The 21402-nt window shown below is 47.9% G+C and overlaps 1 protein-coding gene across 10 annotated transcripts in view; it reads left to right on the top strand.

The window, feature by feature from the left end:
* RASAL2 (RAS protein activator like 2) overlaps positions 1-21402 on the top strand; it is a 206580-nt gene that overhangs the window by 156301 nt on the left and 28877 nt on the right. For 6 of the 10 annotated variants that reach the window (XM_044439125.1, XM_044439122.1, XM_044439118.1 and 3 more), the window contains 3 exons: positions 13930-14083; positions 17069-17179; positions 19534-20085. In XM_044439125.1, the coding sequence (XP_044295060.1) occupies positions 13930-14083; positions 17069-17179; positions 19534-20085 (817 nt within the window). The remainder of the gene's footprint in view (positions 1-13929; positions 14084-17068; positions 17180-19533; positions 20086-21402) is intronic. The other 4 variants (XM_044439124.1, XM_044439123.1, XM_044439120.1 and 1 more) reach the window with 1 other exon arrangement.

Genomic DNA, 21402 nt, shown 5'->3' with positions numbered 1-21402 from the left:
TTTTCCTCCCTAAGAAGGCCTCCCTCGTACTCCAGGGGCTCAAGAAATGTTTGGATCAAGGGGCCTTTACAATAAAGGATCACATCAGATTTACAATAACTGGTGCTTGGCAATTTTTTTTGAAGAGTTTCTGGGGTAAAAGAAGAAATGTGCTGTGTGTTTTATGCAGCTTGTGGTGGGAGAGTGTGGCAAGGAAGCGACTGAAAGGTAGAGGGATCTTTATTGTATTTTCCTGTGTCTTCCTATAAGCAGAACCTTTTGACTTTACGATAGGCAGATTTTGGCAAACCGCTCACTGTGCAGCCTGCCTCCGTAGAGTTTAAAATGGATTTAGTAAGTATCAAGGCAGAGCCATCAGTTTGCAGGCCCTGGAATTGTTTCAAGTTGCAGAGCCATCTACGTTTTGTGAACACTGAACAATGAGAACTGATAGCATTGACGGTTGACAACAGAATGGGCTGGTTGGGATGAAGGCAGAGATTTGTAAAGTGTAAAGTCCTTACCTAACAATAGGAAAACTCCACTGGTAGCAATAAACCAGCGTTCTTAACACTGTGCCTGCATTATCCACCCGCTCAAAGGTTGCAGCTGCTTCTCTGAGCAACAGACAGTCTGCGGCTTAGTTCAGAAAGTGCTGTGCTAGTTGACTGCAAAAATGGCTCCTCTTTGGAATTAAATTGACGGGTATTTGTAGACATGACGGCCAGCCTGGGAAGCACCTCCTGCTGAAGAGACTGAATGCTTAATGAAGTCGTGGCTGCATTAGTGGTCTGGGGGACTTTAATGCACCCATCAGAGCAACTCTTTAGCTGCCTTTCTCCCCTTCCTGCCTCAGCATCTGACAGTGAGAAGGAATCATTTGTACCATGTATTTGTTGCTGTGTTGGTCCCTGAAAGCAGCATGGGGATAGAGACGTGTGTGTCACGCCCTCTTGTCTACAAACCTTTGCCAAATTTAGGTGCTCCAGATACAAAACATTTTGCTGCCCGAGGAGTCCGGGTGCTTATGCACAGGCTCAGGATTTCTTTTCCCTTCTACTGCAGTACCAGAATAAAAACAAAATATTCTTCGGAAACATTCTTCCCCTGGACCAGCTACTCTATTCGTCCTGAACCAAGCATTCACATATATTCAGATTAGCTTCCAGCACATATTATTGTTCCAAACACAGAATTTCGTTTTCCTGGTTTGAGAAACTAGCCTTACTCATTGTAAACCTTCCTAAACACCCAGAATCCACTGCATAATTATCCCCTGGGCTGGTGCATCGGTTTACCTCTGCTCCACTGAGCTTAATGGCCAGGAGTGGCACAGAGTGGAGGAGGCAGCTCAGCGCGGACGCAGAAGTGCGTGACTCTGCCGTAGTCGGGTTTGCGGCCTGTTTCTCCTCGGAGTGCCGCAACTTCCTGGTGCTTGTGCCACTGAGCCCCAAAAGTTACTGCTCCTGCGGCAGAAGAGCTGAGGATCAGACGCCCAGCCCGCTCGGTAGAAGCCCGGAGGATGCGACGCGAGCTTGCTTTCTCTTTGCAGGCCGTTGTTTTTGACTTGCAGTGAGCAGCTGTTCCCAGCTATTTGCGTTTCACAAACACTTTCCTGTGTGGTTTCCAGTGTCTTCAAAATCCCCCTGCTATTCCAAGTCCCTGGCAGCAGAGCCTGCAGCAAATTATCCTCCCAATACGCGCTCAGTCTGATGCCGCCCGGCATGCTGCGGCTTGTGTCTTGAGCATATTTTGAATGGTCGCCGACTCAGTAAAGGATTTTTTCCTGAGCCACATGGCAGTTATATGTGGCCTCACTATTTTGAAGCAGTCCCTGCGCTTTTCCTTGCCCCCTCTTGCCCACCGCATTCTTTTCATCGCTCCATTGCAGCCTCTGACCCCTATTTTCACGCTTGTTAGAAGTGTGTAAATAAAAAAACTATATCCTGAGTCTGGGAAGTGAAGAATAGTTGGTATACACCCAGGGAAAGCTTCTATAGAAACAAGCTTAGCATGTGGAGAGAGAGCAGTTTGGTCCTGTCAGTTTGGGACCAGAGATGGAAGGCTTTTCTCACTGGCCGGGTAATCCTTCCCCTTAGTTTTGTTTATCTTGGAGGGGGTGAGGAGAGAGAGAGAATGAGGGTTGCGGTGGATTGTACATGCTGTCAGTGGCTGCAGCTAAAGCTCTGTGGACAGCTGGGAGGGTTTTGCCCTCTCGGGATTTACTGCCACGTGGGAATCCTCTTGATTTAGTAAAAGTCATTTTATGGTATTATCAGACAGCTGCAGATTGTTTGCTCCTGCTTCCTGAGAATGGCCTCTCCTGAGCTCCAGGGGATGAAGTAGCCATGGCTTTGGGGTTTGTGGTGAAGAGATACCGCTGTGCGCATGCCAGCTCGTTCTACTATCGGTGGGTCCGTTCTTTAGAACCGTCACCTTTGTCGGTCAGAGCCTAGTGGCGGGGCCGTCTCGGCAGCAGAGCAAACCGCGTGCCGCCTCGTTTGCCTGCCTGGCTTCGAAGCCCAGCTGGGAGGCGGCAGGATGGGACGGGTGGCTGTTGCCCTGTTGGGGCTGAAGGGCTGGGAGCCCGCCGGCGGCTTGCTTTGCAGGGGAATTGGGCCCGTGTTTAGCACAGGCTGTTGCATTTCTGCGGCGGGGTGCGTGTGCGTGTGCGCGGGGGAGACAGTCGCTCCTTCCTTCCCTCTCGACTTGCTGGGCACATCTGTTGCGATCTCTTTTAAAGATGCAAGTGCAGTAATGGCTCTGCCTGACAGGAACATGGTGTAGGGTTTGCGCCCCTACATGGTTACGTCAGCGGAGGCTTTTGTTGGTTGCATGTGCTTTTCAGGGCAGTTAACATGCTATTCTTCTGTGCAGTTTCTGAGATAAAACTTGCATGTCTTTCTTTCTCTGGCGAGGGGCATATACAGGCATCCCAGTGTGTGCCTTTTTGTCTTTGAAAAGGAATGTGTGTAGAAGCCCCGGGTGTGTCTCTGATTCGGCTTGTGGGCTCAGCCAGCTGCTTTCCTACATACATCTCCCTGTTGTTAGTTAGTTAGTTAGAAAATTACTATGCCGCCCCATTCGCCGAAGCCTCAGGGCGGCTCACAAAACATCAATTAAAATATAATACACTAAAAATATAAAACGAATTAACAATATAAAATAAGTCGCTCTGGCCAAAGAATAAAATAAGCGAATAATATTAGCAATTAAAATGGCGTTTGAATAAAAAGGTCTTCGCCTGGCGCCGAAAAACAAATAACGACGGCGCCAGGCAGACCTCTCTGGGGAGCGCATTCCACAGATGGGGCGCCACCGCAGAGAAGGCCCTCCTCTGGGTGCTCACCCTCCTAATGTCCGTCACGGAGGGCTCCCGGAGAAGGGCCTCTCCCGCTGATCTCAGGGGGCGGGCGTTTATGGATGATACTACATATTATGAAATACTGCCTCCAGTGAGGGTTGGACCAGAATGTTTGTTGCTTGCTTGCTTGCCTGCTTGCAGACCATGTGAGTGTGTTACATTTGCAATCCTGAGTGTGAAGAAAAGCAGCAAAGCAATTCTTGGGGTGGAGGAGGGATTGCAATTTTGCACATTTTCACAAGTGCACACTTGTGCAATCCTCTCATAACCCATCCCGGGGGAAATAGACCTTTTTGGTTTGGAAAGACGTATATTTTAAAAGATGTATATTTCCTGCGATTGTGCGTTCTTAGAATGTGCATTTTTCCCAACTGGAAATAAGAAAAAGATACTTGTTTTGGAGAACACAAACCAGGCAGAACGTGCTTCAGAAGAAGGTTCAGAGCACTTCACCAATTTGAAGGTTACCTGCTCCCCCATTCCTACTACCAGTTGAGTTAGATTCCAGAGATGCAAAGCAACTGCATTTCCACAATGTACAGAACATCTTTCCAGGCACGCAGGATGGCAGGATTCCACCCTTCCATAAATAGTTTTGCTTGTGCAACATGATAGGGGCAATGCACGTTTTCTGGAATGAGGCTGTTAGTGAATAAAAAGCTGCCAGGCTGACTGGGCACTTTCACGTAATGTGTCTGTTTAATGAGCTGTAATCTATGTCGAGAGTGTATTAAGAAGGGATCTACGTTAAACATGCAAAAAGGAAAACACTGAATTGGGATTTTACAATTGCTTTGTTTTTAAATTAGAACTTGTCCTTCAGATGAACTCAAACTGATGATCCAGGATATACAATTCATAAAACTCAGGTCTAAGGAAATAACTTAATCTGAAGTTTAAACACTTGTAGGAAATCTGTAGAAACATTGACCAATTAGTTTGTACAATGGAATAGATTTTGGTATTTATGAATTTAAGGCTAGTTTCAGAAACATCATTGAGGCTTTAATATACATGCACAGGTCTTGAAGGGCTTAGCTCAGCAGGCCCCCAAACTTCTCGTGACATTTGTCAACAGGAAAACCTGGAGTCTCCCCCATAACCTGGTTTCAAAATGTTTAGCATCACATACAGTATTTATGCAAGTACGGTGTGCAAATGGATAATGATGAGCCAGAAAGGCGGGGAGTTAACATCACACAACTTGCCTCTTGTTTCGGCATTTTCCCCACCTCCTTGCAAAATGTTGCACACCTGTTTGCAAGGGGGTGCGTGCCGGGGCGAGGGCAGGCACCCCACGTTGGCAAGCAGTTAGACCCACATTGCTTCATCGCCGCTAAGTTGAGTAGCCTGGCGGAATATGCGTGTACTATAGAGCACAGTAAAGCAGGAAGTGTCACCGTGCATTTCCTCTCCGATTCTGAGTGAACGTGAGGAATGTATTTGCTGCCAGTCATGCTGAGGTAGAGCTAAATTCTGGAGCCACCTTTTTCACGTGACTCTCAGGGGACCTAGTGGCTTGCAGTGCCTTCGCCCAACTTGGATGGATGGATGGCCCAGCCACACCGTTTTCTCAACAGCAGCGGCCTTGTTCACTTGTTTATGCTGTGAGGATGGCAGCAAGGGAAAGGGCCTTCTCCATGGTGACCCCCTAATTGAGGAATCATTTCCCCAAAGAGACCTGCCTGGTGCCCGCCTTGTTGTCTTTTCAGTGCCAGGTTAAGCTCTCCCCCTTCTCTCAGGCATTTGTCAGTATACGATATGACTCTGGTACTGTGCCAGATTCTTGTTCGGGATTATTTTAAATTAATTTCGATATGTATTTGTGTATGTTGTCTGTTTATATGTTTGTACGTATATGGTTTGCTCTACTGTATTTTAAAGATATTGATACTTGTAAACCACTCAGAGACCTTCAGTAACTGAACAGTATTGTTGTTGCTGTTCAGTGGCAAAGTCGTGCCTGACCCATCACAACCCCACGGACAACATTCCCCCAGGCTCTCCTGTCCTCCACCATCCCTCAGAGTCCACCCAAGCCCACACTCACCGTCCCACTGACCCCGTCCAGCCACCTCATCCTCTGCCGACCCCTTCTTTTGCTGTCAATCGTTCCCAGCATCAACTGAACTGTATACAAATGTGCAAATGAACTGAATCTTCCCGCATTTCCTTCTCCCTTGTTATCACAGTGCAGTTTTACAAGATGGGCTTTTATCCATTGTAGATGAGTTTGCTGAGAAAGGAAGTTGTCTGGTGTCTAGCCAAGCTGAGTTTTGAACTTAAGCGCTTTCTGTCTGCTGAATGACCCTGACATAGGATGAATCAGGGTATGAGGCATAGAGCCATCTAGAACACCTCTCTCATAAGAGGACCATCGAGAGAGCAGTGTGTGGCATTGTTAATCAGATATGTATCAAAAAGTCTGAGGGCATGAACTGATACAGCCTGGCATTATCCTCCTTCGATTCATCCATATACAACAGTGGAGAATGAACTTGACTGCGGGTTTTGCTGGTTCGGTGCTGGTCCCCGTGCCGCAGTTGCTTCCGAGGGATTCCCAGTCCTCACACACTGTTTGAAGAGCAGCCCGTACCACGGCCGCATAGTAATCAGTGTATCTGAAGCACATGCACCAGCATCAGGCTTTTAAATAGGTCAGAAGCAGCAGGAGAGCTTCATAAGCGGAGAAGAGTTTGATTTTTAACCCTTCCCCCATCTTATGCTTGGATATCGGAGTGGGCCAGCCAGGCAGCTACTGGAAGCCTGGGGGGCCCCCACACTGCGTCCTGGAACAGCCTGGGCGAGGCGGGAGCGGTGGTAGCAGCCCCCGCCAGCCGCCTCACCGCTGGCTGACCGTGGGGTTGCACCTCGGACCGTGTGCCGAGAAGCCTGTTGGATCCCGCCCAACTTCCAAAGTACGTCGCGCATTTCACAAAGTGTTCCTCACATGGCAGAAGAACAGTTAAAACCCTACAGTACGAAACCATGAGCAACGGAAACAGTTCAAAACAGCAGAATAAAGCCAAAGCAGATGCTGGCAGCAGTGCAGGGTGTCTAAAGGACGAGCATGTTTTTAAAAACGGAATGATGAAAAGGCTGGGAGAATGAAAAGGCTTCACCTGGAACTCAGGAGATGGCAACCGGCTAGCCTTCCCTGAGTGCTGCTGACGGATGGTTTGGCCAACTGAGCATTGTCCCGGCTCCTTCCCCCGGTCCTCCAGCCGGGGACTTGGCCCCTAAAGAGGCGTTATCTCCATTCCCAGCCACGATCACAAGCCCGTTTTTGTTCCCTGTGACGTTTATTCCTCCCCTGTGCTCTTTCTTGGTGATCACCTTTTGCAATTTCTTGCAAAAGTGTCCAATGACACACGGGCAGGACTGTCACTGGTTTGCCCACTGTCTGGGGAGAGGGGCTCCCCAAGTGTGCATGAATCTTTTTGTGTTTTTATGAGAAAAAGTCAGACTTGCACAGGAATACATTTGTGCGCTTCCAGGGGTCCACACTGGGCGGCCTCGCCTGGGCAGTGCCTGGGGTCGAAGTGCTGAAGCCCCCAGCCGTGGTGCAAAGAGGCTTGCTTTTTGCTCTGCTTTCTCCTGACAGTTTTCCTAAGGTGAGCTCTCAAAGCTGTGAGTGATCTTTGCTCCTGAAAGTGGGTGATCACTAGATTACCCCCTTCGTGACGATCCTTTACTTGTTTTGACTGGATGGACACTGGATTCTCAGTTTGCTGCATCTTTCCTATCCTTTCCCAAGACTCTTAAGTACTTGGGAAGGTGGAAAAATGCGAGCCACTTTTATGGGGTCGCAGAGTTTTGACAGATGTTGGTTCGGTTTGTTTTTTTGGCAAGGGTAATCTGGATTTTGGGCAGGGCCTTATACATGCACAGATACTCTCCAGAATTTATCTGAATCAATTAGCCTCCCTGGATGAAATATTTTTACAAAAAGCCGCCTTTTCCAGATTGAAAGGAATGGTTTAAAAGGTCTCAGTGTCTTGATTGTGCAAAAATGCCGATAGGAGATACAGAGCAAAAGGTTCTTGGGGTACTCAAAAGAGCAGAACTTTAGCTATTCTGTGCTCCACTCTGTGGGGCCGTGATTTAGCACTGGTGCTTTTCTGTAGACGCTCCCTTCTGCCAGGCTTACGCTGCTCTTTGGATAACACAGAAAAGGTTAATCATCCAGGTTAAGTGTAATTGGAATAGGGATTTGGGTAGTTAATGGAGCTGTTGAGAAGCAACAGATTTGTGCAAATATACACTCACTCCATCCTCTCTGCCACCCTCTGTGTCTCCATGATCTTCCTGTTTACAGTAATCCCGCTTCGTCATGATTAATTGCCGTCTTCAAGGAGACAGTAAGTGCCACTCATTTTTCCAATACCTTCCCCACTCATACGGGAAAGGCTCTTTCAATCGAGCTTCCCCACTGGTCACTGGAAAACAAGTGGAATGGCTTTGAGTTATTATCTCTGTGCCAAAGCAGTCGGGCAAATTGCCTTCTTGTTAATTGCAGCTGTGGGATGTCAGACGAAATTTCTGTAATGTGGTGGACCAGATGATTATTTTTCTAGAAAAGCAGCACATCTCGTAGACACACTGCTTCTGAGGACACGAGCGGTTCCTGGCCTGACAGGTATTGCACTGTCTCTGGTTTTCTGTCTGCGCAGTATAATACAGAAAAGTTTTGGAGTTGCTGCTGCAGTTTTGGTCCTGGATAAAACCCTTTCCCAGCCAAAAATGGGTCTAAGCAGTAAGACGGATGTTACTGTAAGACGTCATTTCGTAGCTGAACTGCAAGATGGGGCCAACAGAAGAAACCGGCAGGCGCTGATTTCAAGCCACAGACCTTCTCCAGTGGAATCCAGCCCTGGAGCTACTGCTCTTCTGCGGGGTTCATTGAAGCCGGCGGCTCGGCTGGCTCTTCTCAGTCCAGGCCTGCTTCACCATGGTCATGGTGGAACAAGCTGCGTCTGGCTGAGCAGCCTCACTCTCTCTGTTCACGGCTGTTCCTGCTCCCCTCCTTGGCCCTCAAGCTTCTTCTCAGCATCTCTGGTCCGGCTAGCCTTGCTTTGCGTCACAGGCACCTGACTAGACTTGCATTATATTCTAAGCATTACCTTCCAGTAGCTTGCAGTCTTCCTTTTACCCTCTTGATCCTGATGCTTTAGCTCAGATTCAAATAGGGAGCCACCATGAAACCCTTCGGCATTCGCTGATAGTCTGGTAAAAGGGCAAAGCGTCTGTTTCTAGTTCACATAACTCAGATTTAAAGCCTGTATAATTCTTGGGACTGCAAAGAAATAAAATCAGACAATCTTAAAGGAAATCAAACCTGACTGTTTTTTAGAAAGTCAGATACTGAAGATGAAACTCGAATACCTTGGCCACCTAATGAGAAGGAAGGACTCCCTGGAGAAGAGCCTGATGCTGGGAACAATAGATGGCAAAAGAAGAAGGGGACGCAGAGGGTGAGGTGGCTGGACGGAGTCACTGAAGAAGTCGGCGTGAGCTTAGGTGGACTCCAAGGGATGGTGGAGGACAGGAAGGCCTGGAGGAATGTTGTCCATGGGGTTGCGATGGGTCGGTCGCAACTTCACGACTAACGACAAATAATCCTTCCCATATGCACAATTCATTTGGTTTTGACCAAATGAACCTAATCCCATCTTTACAGATATGATACTGCGCGCCACAATATTCCGCATTAGCGATGCCTGACCAGGATTCAGCCTGCCTGGCGGGAGGGGTCAGCAGCCTCTCCGAGGAGCCATTTTCCACCCCGTGCAGCCCCCACATGGCCACGGGGGGGGGGGCCTGGCATGATTCTGCCCGCTCCTGCTTGGCCCTTGCGCCAGACAACTTGCGGGGAGAGAGGTGGGGCCTCTCGCTCGCTCGGAAAGGTCACCTCTGCTGTGCTTGCGGCGAGGGCTCCCTGAGCGCCGCCAGGGCCGCGTCTCTGCGCTAATCTCCTTACAGATGCAGCTCCATGGCAACCGGCCCAGGGCTGAGTGAGCCGGGCACAGACCGGGAGCCCGGCTCGTGTCACCCGAGGGGCAAGAGGCAGTGCGCGCGGAAGACGCCGAGGAGAAGGGCGCCGACCCAGCCCGTGCCGGCAGCGTGGCGTGCCCGGGCTCGTCCTGCAGGAGAACCTGTGCACCTCGGTAGCAGAAGCAGCTGCCGCTTGTCTGCTTCTGGATTCGGCCACTGCCGCCTTTGCACTCAGGGATCCCTCTCCTGCGATGTAGCCGAGGAGGAGGAGGAGGAGGAGAAAGTGTGGGGGTGCCGGGACACATGGCACCGGCATGATCTGGGGCTGCTCGGTCAGGTGGCTGTACAGTTGCTTCATGTAGGTGTGCCAGGTTTTTCAGGAGTAGCTGGACGAGCAGCGCTAGGCAGAGCCGTGCCGGGAGCACTGTGCCTGCTGCTAAACGTCTCTCTGTGCTGAGGCTGCGGCAGGCGCGTGCTCTTGGCTTCATGCCCTGGTGCTTCCTGCCGTCTTTGGGGATCTGGAGCTTGGACAGAGGGACTTCCTTTGCAGCAATTAGAATGGGGATAGGCGGAATTGAGGGTTTTGCTAGATTGCCTTTTAAACCTGTCCATCTATCTATCTTCTTTCTATCACGTTTCTATACCAAACAATAGCCAAAGCTCTCTTTCAATTAGTATTAAACTAGTATTTGAGCTATGCTTTTCTGGTCATACCTACACGGAATGCATGGCTGAATCTTTCGGTTTGCGTCTGGTATCAGCAGGTATCTGGCGTTATTTTGTAATCTACTATGTATAAACTGAAATGACAGCCAGTTTATCCTTTAAGGATTTCTAAAGCAGGGCTGCTTCTGAAACGTGAAAGCAGGAAACACAGGGACATTTTTAAAGGTTTTTCCCTTAAGCATGTTTTGGCCAGCAGTGTTTAATATTCGAGTTTTGCAGAGCAGGGGGTATATGGACTGCTGCCATTTAACCTGCTTCTGCTGCTGTGCCCGCTGAGAGCCTGACACTTGGTAATTGAGCAGAAAACATCTCACCTGGCTTGAAGAAAGAGTAATGGGAATTACTGTTCAAAGGACAGAGGGAGTGCCAGAAAAAGGGACAACCTTGGGAGGGAAAGCAGTTGCGTTCTGCTTCTTTTCCCGGAGAGCTAACCATGTGTTTGGATGGTACAATGCTCAGGCCCATCTTAGAAGGGATACAAGTTTCAGTAACAGATGTTAAGAGACACTGGATATTAAAACTGCAGCCGCTAGGCAGCTGATTTAAGGTCTAGAGAATTAATCCAGGAGAATATTTTAACGTGCTTCGGTGTTACCTATCTTTCTATCCTGATTGCGCAAAGACACTGTTTACTAAAATTGCAGCGCAGTTTAGCTGAGCCACAGTTTTGAAAGAAGAGGTGGCTTACCATCACGCTGCCAACAAAAGGATTTAAGCTTAGTGTGCAGTAAGCTATCTGAAAAGGAGGCTTGTGGAACCCTTAAGCAACCTTCTCCTATCTGATGCCCTTGGTATGTTTCGGACTTTGGCTTCCAACATTCCTGGTTATTAGCCTTGCTGGCTTGGGGTTTTGGGAGCTGAAGTCCAAAACATCTGGGGAGTACCATGTTGATGAAGGTTACTCTAAAGATTTCTGAGCATCAAAAAATACGATCCCATGCCTGGTATCCTGTTTATATTTTTCTTGTTATTTTATTAAGATAGTTCAAACCCTCTCTTTCTGTGGCAATAACACTACCAAAGGTAGGATAAAAATTAGAAAATAAACATTGCCCCCCCTCATTCCCACTTAAATCTCTGATTCCTTCCTTTGGACACCGGAATAGCATAGGTGTGATTGCTTCCATCTCCTGGCCAAGTTCTGACGGGATCTGCAGCCTCCGTTTTGCTAGACCTGCAGTGCTCTCTGAGCATCCGTGTGTGACATTGCCACTCGCTGCATAAATTGGCAGAACCTGTATGCCTTTCTGAACCTGTATTAAGGAACCTGTATTGGCAGACTCTTCTATGCCTTTCTGAAAAAGCGAAAAATACTGTACTTATTCAGGCTTTCTCTTCATAGGAAGCTGCCGACTGCTGCTCGCATCCCTGGGCCACCTCACCCCAGCCTGCTCAGTGGCCCTCCGTACTCTCAGGCTGTTTCCCAAAATCTGCCACCAAATCCTTTTAAACTGGAGTAAAGCTATGAAGGCCCAGAAAAAAACAAAGATGGGAAAATCAGTAGAGGGGAAAAATAGAAAAATCCACTCCCTCCCATCCAGAAATCCCACATTTTTCCTTTTCGCCCCTGGCCTTTACATCTGTAGTCCTGGGACCTTCTGTATGTAAAGCCCTGCGTTGTGGCCCATCGCTTAAAATGTAATCCACTGATTTAAGGAGAAGTTGCATTAGCTAGCTAGCTAGCTAGCTTGTTTTCGAAGGGGCGAGGAGAATGTATGGAGGGGTGGGTTTCAGAATCGGAACGTCCACGCTTAGCAGAAAATGAAGTTCACCCCTGGAGCCGAGGCAGTCTTGCTTACAGCGACAGGGCTGCAGGGCTGCCTGACGATGATGCCACGCGGGTGGCATTGATAGAGGACAGGACAAGCCCTGGTTGATGTAATTGCTTTGTTTTCGTGTCAGCCTTTTAAAAAAATTCTTAAAGGCTCACAATTCCTTTTCAGATTTCACCAGGTATACGGTATGGTATGCTAGAAAGAGGAGGTTCCATTGTTCGATTTTGCCTAAGTTTGTGTGCACACACATTTGTTTGATGGATTTGTTTGTTCCAAATGGTACATACTGAGTACGTGTTGTACTGCATACAACTTAACTATGGTTCAGCAGTCAGCAGGGAGCAGGATTATGCAAATCCCCACTACGGACAGTAACCAGAGTAGACGTGAGTTAAGTGGGAACACTGAGCCGTAACCACAGCCAGGGATGGGCGAACGGGCAGCGACCGAGATCGTAGGGTGCTCCAGAGCTCCTCTCACCTTTTCGCTCCTGCCAAGTTCTGGTTTGCGATTGCTGCTTGCTCCATGCGGAGGAGAATTGTGCAAATTGAGCCGCCGCAATAAAAGATTTGTGTAAATTTCCCCTAACTGGTGCAGCTTTTCTTCTTAGTCTAAAGCCGGGCCGATTCAGTCTGTGCAGAAATTTGTGCAAACGGGAATTGGGAAAGTGCAGATCAAGCACGAGCACACACAAAAGGGGAACGCAGTGCCTTTTTTGATGGACACGCGTTGCAGGCATGATTGCTTTGGGGGCTTCAAACACGGCACGTTTGTATGTTTTGCAAGCAAAACCGAGTTCCCACACATCTCTAACCACAACTGTTGGCACTACTGCTGGAACACTGGACTGTGGCTAATCCTAGAGGTAGGAAATACGCTCCAGAAGGGGAAGGAGCACGAGGAAGGCTGGCTCACCCCCCTCGGCTTGCTTCTGCCTCAGTGTGCAGAGGCTAGAATGAATTGAGGGACAGAAATGGGAAGCTCCTTAATGATTAGGCCGTCGACAGTTCCGTCAGGTCAATAGGATGGATTCATACATCTATGGGGAAGGGTAGAGACGCGCAGGCGGAGGTGCTGCGATCGAGGCCTGCCTCACGGTTACACTAGAGTGTGTCTGCTGTTTTCTTAAAACCCAGCTTTGTGAAAGACACTAATGGAGCTGGGCTGGTGGGCATGGGCACCTTTCGGCTTGCTGCGGAATGGCCGCCGCGCTTGTAGCAGCCTTGAACTTTCTTGCTAGTTGTTGTCATTCCTTGTGCGATGCGTTCAATTTACACAGAACTGCTGCCTTCGCCGCCGCCTCCATTGCTACTGGCAGTGATGATAGTCGTATCCATGGCGCAGGCCAGAGGGAATGGGAGGAACAGCCTGGATAGCAACCTGAACGGAGGAGGGCCGAGGCTGCTGGAACCTTCCGACAGGCGGAGGGTGCAGAAATGCCTGGAGTACGTTGAGACCAGGGGGGCTGGGAGGAGCGGTGGGAAACCTCTGAGGCCGAGGATGTTCTTGGCTTGCCGGGTCTGCGTGAGCTGATCGCGGTGCTTCGGCCACCTCCCCCTATAGCATTGTGGAAAAGATGGAACTGGGTGGTGGCAGCATTGCTGCTTGGGGGACGGAGTGGCTGCAGCTGTGACATCTGAATCAATTAGAGCTTCCAGAGCAGAACTTTTATTACTGTACAGGACATGTTTATGGGCTGCGTGAAAGAATCCTTCAATATCATTTTCACTTTGCAGCTAGAAGAAGCATAGGCAGCGTGTGGGAACAATGATTCAGTGTATCAGCAAGAATGTTACTTAACAGAATTCTGGATATCGTGCAAACCGGTAGCCAGCATGTCTTTGAGATGTCAATACATGTGTTTATTTTCATTAGGTTAAAAGCCATTTGTCAAGATACGTAATACAAAGAAGCAAAATATTTCTAAATTTCTGGATTTACTAGATCCTCCAAATCTTGTCTGGCATGTTTCAGGAACTTCTTATTTCCAAGCTCGATATTCAGAAGGATGCAATCCTTTAAAAGGTGTTCTGGAAAAAGTGCCTTTCCCCTCCTGGAGTTTCATCTCCACCACGTTCTGTCCTCACACAGGTCCCGTGGATTGCCGAAGCTGAAGGAGTCTCGTTCCCATGAATCTTTACTGAGTCCAGGCAGCGCTGTAGAGACCCTCGACCTCGGGACAGAAGAAAGAGTTTTTGTCAAGCCGCTTCATAGCAGTATACTTGGTCAAGATTTCTGCTTTGAGGTAAGAAAAAGCAAAAACCCAGAGAGATCCCTTAAGAAGAAGGAGTGGGCGGGGGAACTGTCTGCATTGCTTAATCTATTCAAATCGCTTGGTTATCTCACTGTTTGTGGATTTCACAACTGTGAGCTAAGGAGTTGCTTTGGTTTTACCCTGGGAAGAGTGCGAGCGAGCGGACTATCTGATCATCAGTTGACTCTCAGGTCCTTGGGGCTGCTGGCAGCAACCCTTCAGCAGGAAGGGACCTTTCCTGCTTTACATGGCACTGAGTACTGGGGAGAGGAAGCTGGGAGCCACCTGTAGCTGCTGCAGCATGGCGCCAGAGCTGGGCTACCCTCTCGCGTCTAAGGATGGTGTTGGCAACCCAGCACCAGATCAAAGAATACAGCAGCCATCTTTGGCCATCAGTCATGATTCTGTGGGCAGATTCTTCTAGCTTTTGATTTCCAGCCACTTTTTGCAATCTTTCTGGTGGATGCCTGAAAAAAACAGAGGCCAGGGTCCTTCTCTGAGTGCGCAAACTGAAATTAAGCAGGCTTGCCTACCCATTGCCCCAGGTGCCAGCCGCTGAGGATTTTGTAACTTGCATCAATAGAATAGCTTCATGGTAAAAGATTTCCGTGAGATCCCTCCTCTTACAGACCAGATTGAGCCTTCTCTCTTTAAAGATTGAGTCTTCTCTTTAAATCTGCTGACAAATGTGGACGACTGCAAGATACAACTCGAAACTAGAAATGGACCATCTTCATTCTGTTCTGGTATCTGACTTTCCCCTTTACCATTACTAATAAACTGCTCTGCCTTTCCCTGTGATTTCTCTATATTTCTTTCTGTATGTGGAACAGGGACCATTTGAAATATCAACAGCAACTTGGGCAATAGCTTCATTTTGACTGAAGTCGCCTGTCCCGTAGTGACAGCTTCCATTTTTTCCAAATATTGAGCTTTTAAATTATAGTTTCTGGGGAGCAATTGGCTTTAGGAATAACCACATCCATGTATCTCTTAGAAGAGGCCTGGACAGTAAAATCCTGAACCATCTGCTGGTTTTCCTGGCACATTCCATCTATTAGATAATACCAGTAACTCAGATCCTGCCTTTCAGCACCAGACTTTCAATAAAATTACTACAAATCACAGAAAACGGATTTCATGGTAATTTTTAAAAAAACAGTCACTCAAAACAAATACTTAAAACAGCAGCAGTATTAATTTGGGGGGATTAAAAGACTTGACAAGTCTCAGGCGTGTTCTTGAAACACGACCCTGGCCTGCTTCCGTGGAAAGAGAGCACTCCGTCGTCGTGCTCGCACCCCGAAAGGTCCCTGCCTTAGAGAGTAATCCTTGAAGGGGGAACTGCCCACGGAAATGCTTCCCCAGGTTAAAAAGGAGGAGAGCTGCAAATGTGTGAAGTTGGAGGCAGGACTGGAGCCTCACAGTTAGAAAATCTGGCGAACTGGACTTCATTTTGCTTGCAGGTTTGCATCTGATCCTTTAAGAGATTTTAGTGTTTTGTAACCATTGAGGAACATACACGTATGTGCTTTTTTGAAAAAGAATTCAGGAAGTACTCAAGAAACTCAATAGTGCTTTAAAATGCTGTGTGATTATCCTCCTCTGAGTTACATGGAATGGGTTTAAAAGAAATATTACATTAACCTAGCATAACTTTTTCTATTGATTGTCTAATTTTACCTTGTAAGTTAAGTTTAAATCCTTAACCTTATTTTTCATCAAACCAAATATTCCCATATATGGGATTTATGTCAAATAATTACTTCAGAAGAACCTGACAAAAATACGTTTTCTGAAATTCAACACTTCCAGGTGTGTCCTTAACAGTAAATGTGGGCCAATCCAGGCCCTGTGTGTGCTTCTGGTGTTCATTACGTGAAACACTAAATGAAATCAACTGCCTTGCAGAACTATATTTGGGGTGTGGTTTCTAAAAATACTGTATTGTATAGAATCAGTTGATCCATAGAAGACTTTCACTGTCTGAGAGTTCTTGGCCTGCTTTCCATTTCTGCCCTCCGAAAATCTGTCCCGGCTTTCCTTGGAGGCTCCCCTGGCAACTTCATTCCTCTGGAGGAAGAACTCAAGGCAGATTTCAACCTGCTTTCCTATTGGTACTGCAGGAAAGGGGAGCATCTTCTGCTTTGCTTCGGTCTTTCCTGGCTGAGTTGGCCCTGTGACTAAGCTGGGTTACCTGCTATGGTCAGCAGTCCCTGTGGAAAGCGCAAGCAGCCTTCCAGGAGACTCGACAGGTGGCTGTTTGACGGTGCCCCCAAGGCTGGTATCTAGAATGTCAGCACAATTAGGATCCCGGGTGTGGCTCTCCTTGAGCACCATAAAGGAACAATCACAACATTCTGATCTTTGGGAAATTTTAAAGGGAAAAGAGAAACCCGTATTTTCTGTGCCATTGTGCCTCCAGATAATTCCTCAGATAATTCCAGCTCTAAATTTGGAGATGGCACTTCTCTGCAACATCCAATCTTGAGCTTTGGAGACCTCTAATTTTCTTTCAGAGGCTTGTTCATTCCCCTTTTCACATCGCTTTGCACCATCTAGGCTGGCCGAGGCTTGTTGGCTTTTTTCATCCTAAACCTGCATGGCATTTGCACCTCGCTTAATTTATATTTCACCTTCCATGTACAAAGTGCACAGTAAGTTGGATCCAGATCAGTTCAGTAATCAATGCATAACCATCAATAGAATTTAATTGCAGCAAAACTCCAAAATCAGCACTAACTTCTTAAAAAAATGTATGACAACCAAATGTACAGCATCAGGAAACACGCATGCAAGGGATTTTAAAGCAGAAGTAAAAATGTCTATTTAGTAGGAAAGTCACACCATTTGGCAGCAGGTAAGAAAAAGAGCTGAAAATGAAAAAGGAGAGAGGCATCCAAGTGCATTCTTCCCTGTGCGCATTCCTTTCTCAGTCATAGGCTTGGCTGATCCTAACTTTTCTTAATTTCCTAGGTAACTTACTCCAGTGGCAGTAAATGCTTCAGCTGCTCTTCTGCCGCCGAGAGAGACAAGTGGATGGAGAACCTACGCAGGGCGATACAACCGAACAAGGTACCATATCAGGTGAAGCCCCAGAAAAGCATCCATTCCTGCACTGCACCCTGAGTAATCACATTCTTGTTCAAGTGCTGGAGCAAACTCTTCCCACTTAATTAGGGTGGATGCGCAACAGCGTGGCTGCCCAGGAGGAAACCTGCTCAGTAACACAAAATGACGCTCTGCTGAGCCTTCTTCAAAAGGGCAGCACAGGGTCCCCTGCCACCCTTGCTAACGATTCCCTTCGCCAGGAGACTCCTAACTGTCTGCCGTGCTGCAAAAAGCACCCAGCGGCTGAGATCACTTTCTTCAACAGAATAGCCAACGGGCAGGTGCTAGCAATTTCAGTGTTGGTTTTTCATGAAAAAAGGAAAGTTATCCAAAGTTAGAACCTATCGTATTGTGGAGCAATTGCGAGTTCACTCGTCCTTTTTGCCAGTTTCCATATTACAACTATATAGTGATGAAGGTTACTATTGGGAATGTGCGGACTCTGGTGAATCGAACTTCCCTGAGCTCTGTGGATTTTCTGCCAACTTGGAATCCAATGGTGGGAAAACAAATCAGTGCAGGCAGGATTCTGCCTTGTGAGATCAGCAACAATTTGTCCAATTTAGGGGAAAAAAAACCTAAGGAATTTTTTGCAAATCTCATGGTTTGTCCAAATTGGAAGCCGAAAGTCAAGCTTTTCTTTTGTGATTTGCACACATGTCACTCGTATGATGCCAGCTTCCAGATCATACAAATTGCACCGTTTCCTGAATCATACAAGTCCAGTTTGCAGAAATGCTGCAATTTTGCACACATTTTCTTAGCATTTATTTTTAAATGGTCAATTCATGGCCCGACTTATAGCAGAAAAATTGTGAATTGTCTCAAATCCCCCCACAGTCAATCATCGCCAGTGCAGGCTTGGCAAATTGGGATCCTGGAGAGCTTAACTCCTCCCACCCCCCCACCCCCCTCTGCCACCACATTGGACTTCTCGCAGTTATTTATTTATTTATTTATTTGGCTTGCCTGTCTCCGAATAGCCAAGGCTCGTGTCCTCACTTGCCATTCATCCATTTAAATCTGGGAAAGAAACTAGCTGCATTACCTCGATGGATTGCCTGTAATGGAAGAGCGGCAGTGGGGAGCATAAGCGTGCCTGTCCTCTCGGGTTCATAAAAAACCCTTGGCACCCTTCGCGCCTCCTTGCACAGGGGCGTGGGTGACAGGACTGCTTTGCAGTGCCTCTGCTCCGGCCTGGTCCGGCAGGTCCAGAAGGCGGAGCTGTCAGTGTCTCCCGGGTGCCATCTTGGCCGTCCTCATGATGCCGGTTGAGATTGCTCTAGGATTTAGAATATGATGTCACCGTGCTGGTGAGTGCTGTATTTCTTGTCCCTGTCTTCGTCAGGCATGGCAGAATCTTGCGAGTAACCGCCCGAATGTTCTCCCTTAGTGTGAATAAATAGGAACTTAATGCAGAAAAGGCGTAGATGCTAATCATGTCTGAGAGCATTGATCTGGAAGTGGGAAGTGAGCCTGTCTTAATGGGATTGCATTTAATTTAAGGAGAAGGCTTGTAGTTTGATAGCACTCCTGGATTTGGCTTTGTGAGTGGCTATGTGACTGCCATACTGAAGAGTGAAGATTTTCAACTTGGACTGATTCGTCGGCCGAGTCCCTTTCTCGAGGGTGCAGACGTGGTCTCTGCTGCCCAGCACCATGTGCTGACCCGAGGGCTGCCCTCGAAGAGTGTTCGGGAACAGCTGGTCAAGCAGGCGCGCCCTCGTTTCAGCCAGAACGGGGCAGTGCAGCTGGGGTTGCTTTTGAGCTGTGGTGCCCGCAACTGAATTCGTGGCTGAGTTCAAGGGACTGCATTTGACTAAGAAGCCATCAATGGCTTGCGTCTGGGGCACGTGGGAAATACTGCCTCCCATATACTCTTCTGTCATGGTGAGTTCACCTGGAGAGTCAGTGTTGCGGATGCTGCTGCTGCTGCACACAAGCTTGTCTTTAACAAATGGTAGAGTGCCTTCCGTAACAGCTCATTACTGTTGTGTTGTGCTCAGACGATACGTACAAATTTCATCCTCTCTGCCAAACCTTTAGTAACTTGGAAGCTGCTTCTGACTCTGGAGTGAATCTCATTCCATCTCTGTGTTGTTGCTGGAAGTTCCAGGTTTGTTGTTTTTAACTGATGTACTTCATGTTGTTATGGCCAATTAATCATTGCTTCTATGTATGTTTTGGGTGTCATCAGCCCCCTCCCCTTTAAGGGTGTTTCAAGCATAAAGATGATATTGAAATACAGTAACGTAACAATGGTAATAAAAATTACGAGCTCTGTGACGCTCTGTGCCTTCACCTGTCTCAATAAGCCTTCTTTCCTCCAGGATAACTGCCGGCGAGCTGAGAATGTATTGCGTCTTTGGATCATTGAAGCCAAGGATTTGGCCCCCAAAAAGAAGTACTTCTGCGAACTGTGCCTGGACGACACCCTGTTTGCTCGCACCACCAGCAAAACAAAAGCCGACAATATCTTCTGGGGAGAGCACTTCGAGTTCTCCGGCCTCCCGCCCATCTACAGCATCACCATCCACATCTACAAGGATGTTGAGAAGAAGAAGAAGAAGGACAAGAACAACTACGTCGGCCTGGTCAACATTCCTATAGCCAGCGTGACTGGCCGACAGTTTGTGGAGAAGTGGTACCCCATCAGCACCCCGACGCCCAACAAGGGCAAGACGGGGCCATCCATCCGGATCAAGTCTCGGTACCAGACCATCACCATCCTCCCCATGGAGCAATACAAAGAGTTTGCGGAATTTGTCACCAACAATTACACTGTGCTGTGCTCGGTCTTGGAGCCCGTGATCAGTGTCAGGAACAAGGAGGAGATGGCTTGTGCCTTGGTACACATCCTTCAGAGCACTGGCCGAGCCAAGGTGAGCGCCAGCGGCTTCTGTCTTCATGTCACTCTTGGTTCGGTTGCTGCTGAGACTTGCGCAGCGGTCTGTCCCGACTGCAGGCAAGCCGATTGTACGCCACTGCGGTCGTGGGAGTGAAGCTGGCTTCCGTCGGTTAGTGCCTTAAAATGGGAAAGAAGGCACAGCCAGAAGTGTTCCTGCAAATACATTTCCTATTTTCACTCACAACAAGGGTTGACAGACCAAGGCAACTACTGTTGAACAATCGTCTGTCTCAGTCATTGTTCAAGTGCAAAGTCACGGCCGACTCTTCACGACCCCATGGAGAACATTCCTCCAGGTTCTCCTGTCCTCCACCATCCCCTGGAGTCCACCCAACCCCACACCCACCTCAATACATAAATACATATTTATTTATTTACATTGATAGCCCATCTCCCTCTGTTGCGGAGCTGAAGGATTCCCAGGCAGTATTCTGGTCAGGCACCGTAGGGTTCAGCCAGGCTGCTGCATCAGGTGCCTTCAGACAGAGTCTTGGAAATGGGAAACCATTCCCCGTGAGTTCTGCCAGTCGGTCTCACTTCCCTAGGATGCTCTGCTTTTCTGGTCCAGCTGGGTTCATAACCAAAACTGCCTTCGTAATATTTTCCCAAAATAGCCCACAAAACAGGCTTCAGCTTCCTTTGGTACAAAACTGTACTGGATCAGCCTTCATAATTGCAGTTCACTGTAGTTTATGGTTCAGTTTTAAAAACGTGCTCTCTCCTCCTCTGCATTCTCTCTCGCTTGTAATAACAAAATAGAACAAAATAACACTTGGCTCATGTTGCTAAAAGTACCAAATGCTTTGAGGCTTTCTGGTATTAAGTGATGTCCTGGAGAATGTTTAGTGACGGAAATTGTTTTTTGTCTTGGCCAAACAGTAGCACTTCCTGAAAGAAACCAATGGCCACTTTTTAATGCAGGTTTAATCGGCTTCCCTTGCATTATTGGTGGGCCCTGACATTATGTCCCAAGATGGTGAAAGTAAATATGTCTACCCAGACTCAAGCAGATGAATAGATCTAATCCTGAAAGCTAATCAATGCTTTCTCCGAGATAATGGGCATGTTAACCTCCCACAGAAGTCGAGGCTTACAATCTGTGATGATTCCTGTTTCCCAGGGCGGCCTTGCTGAAGCTAAGCAGGTCTGGGTCAGGTCGCCATTGGGTTGGAGGCTATCTAAGCATTCCATGTACCTGGGCAGCTTTATGGTCCAAGATGGATACAGGTGGCATCTGCATCCACATCAGGAAATGGCATTGACGCCACAGGAGCCGAGCATCTCTTGCCCA

Source organism: Varanus komodoensis, unplaced genomic scaffold (assembly GCF_004798865.1).
Source record: "Varanus komodoensis strain SLA01 unplaced genomic scaffold, ASM479886v1 scaffold34_1, whole genome shotgun sequence".
NCBI classification, from domain to species: domain Eukaryota; kingdom Metazoa; phylum Chordata; class Lepidosauria; order Squamata; family Varanidae; genus Varanus; species Varanus komodoensis.
The sequence above is the reverse complement of the archived record's forward strand: the minus strand, read 5'-3'. Positions and strand labels throughout refer to the sequence as shown.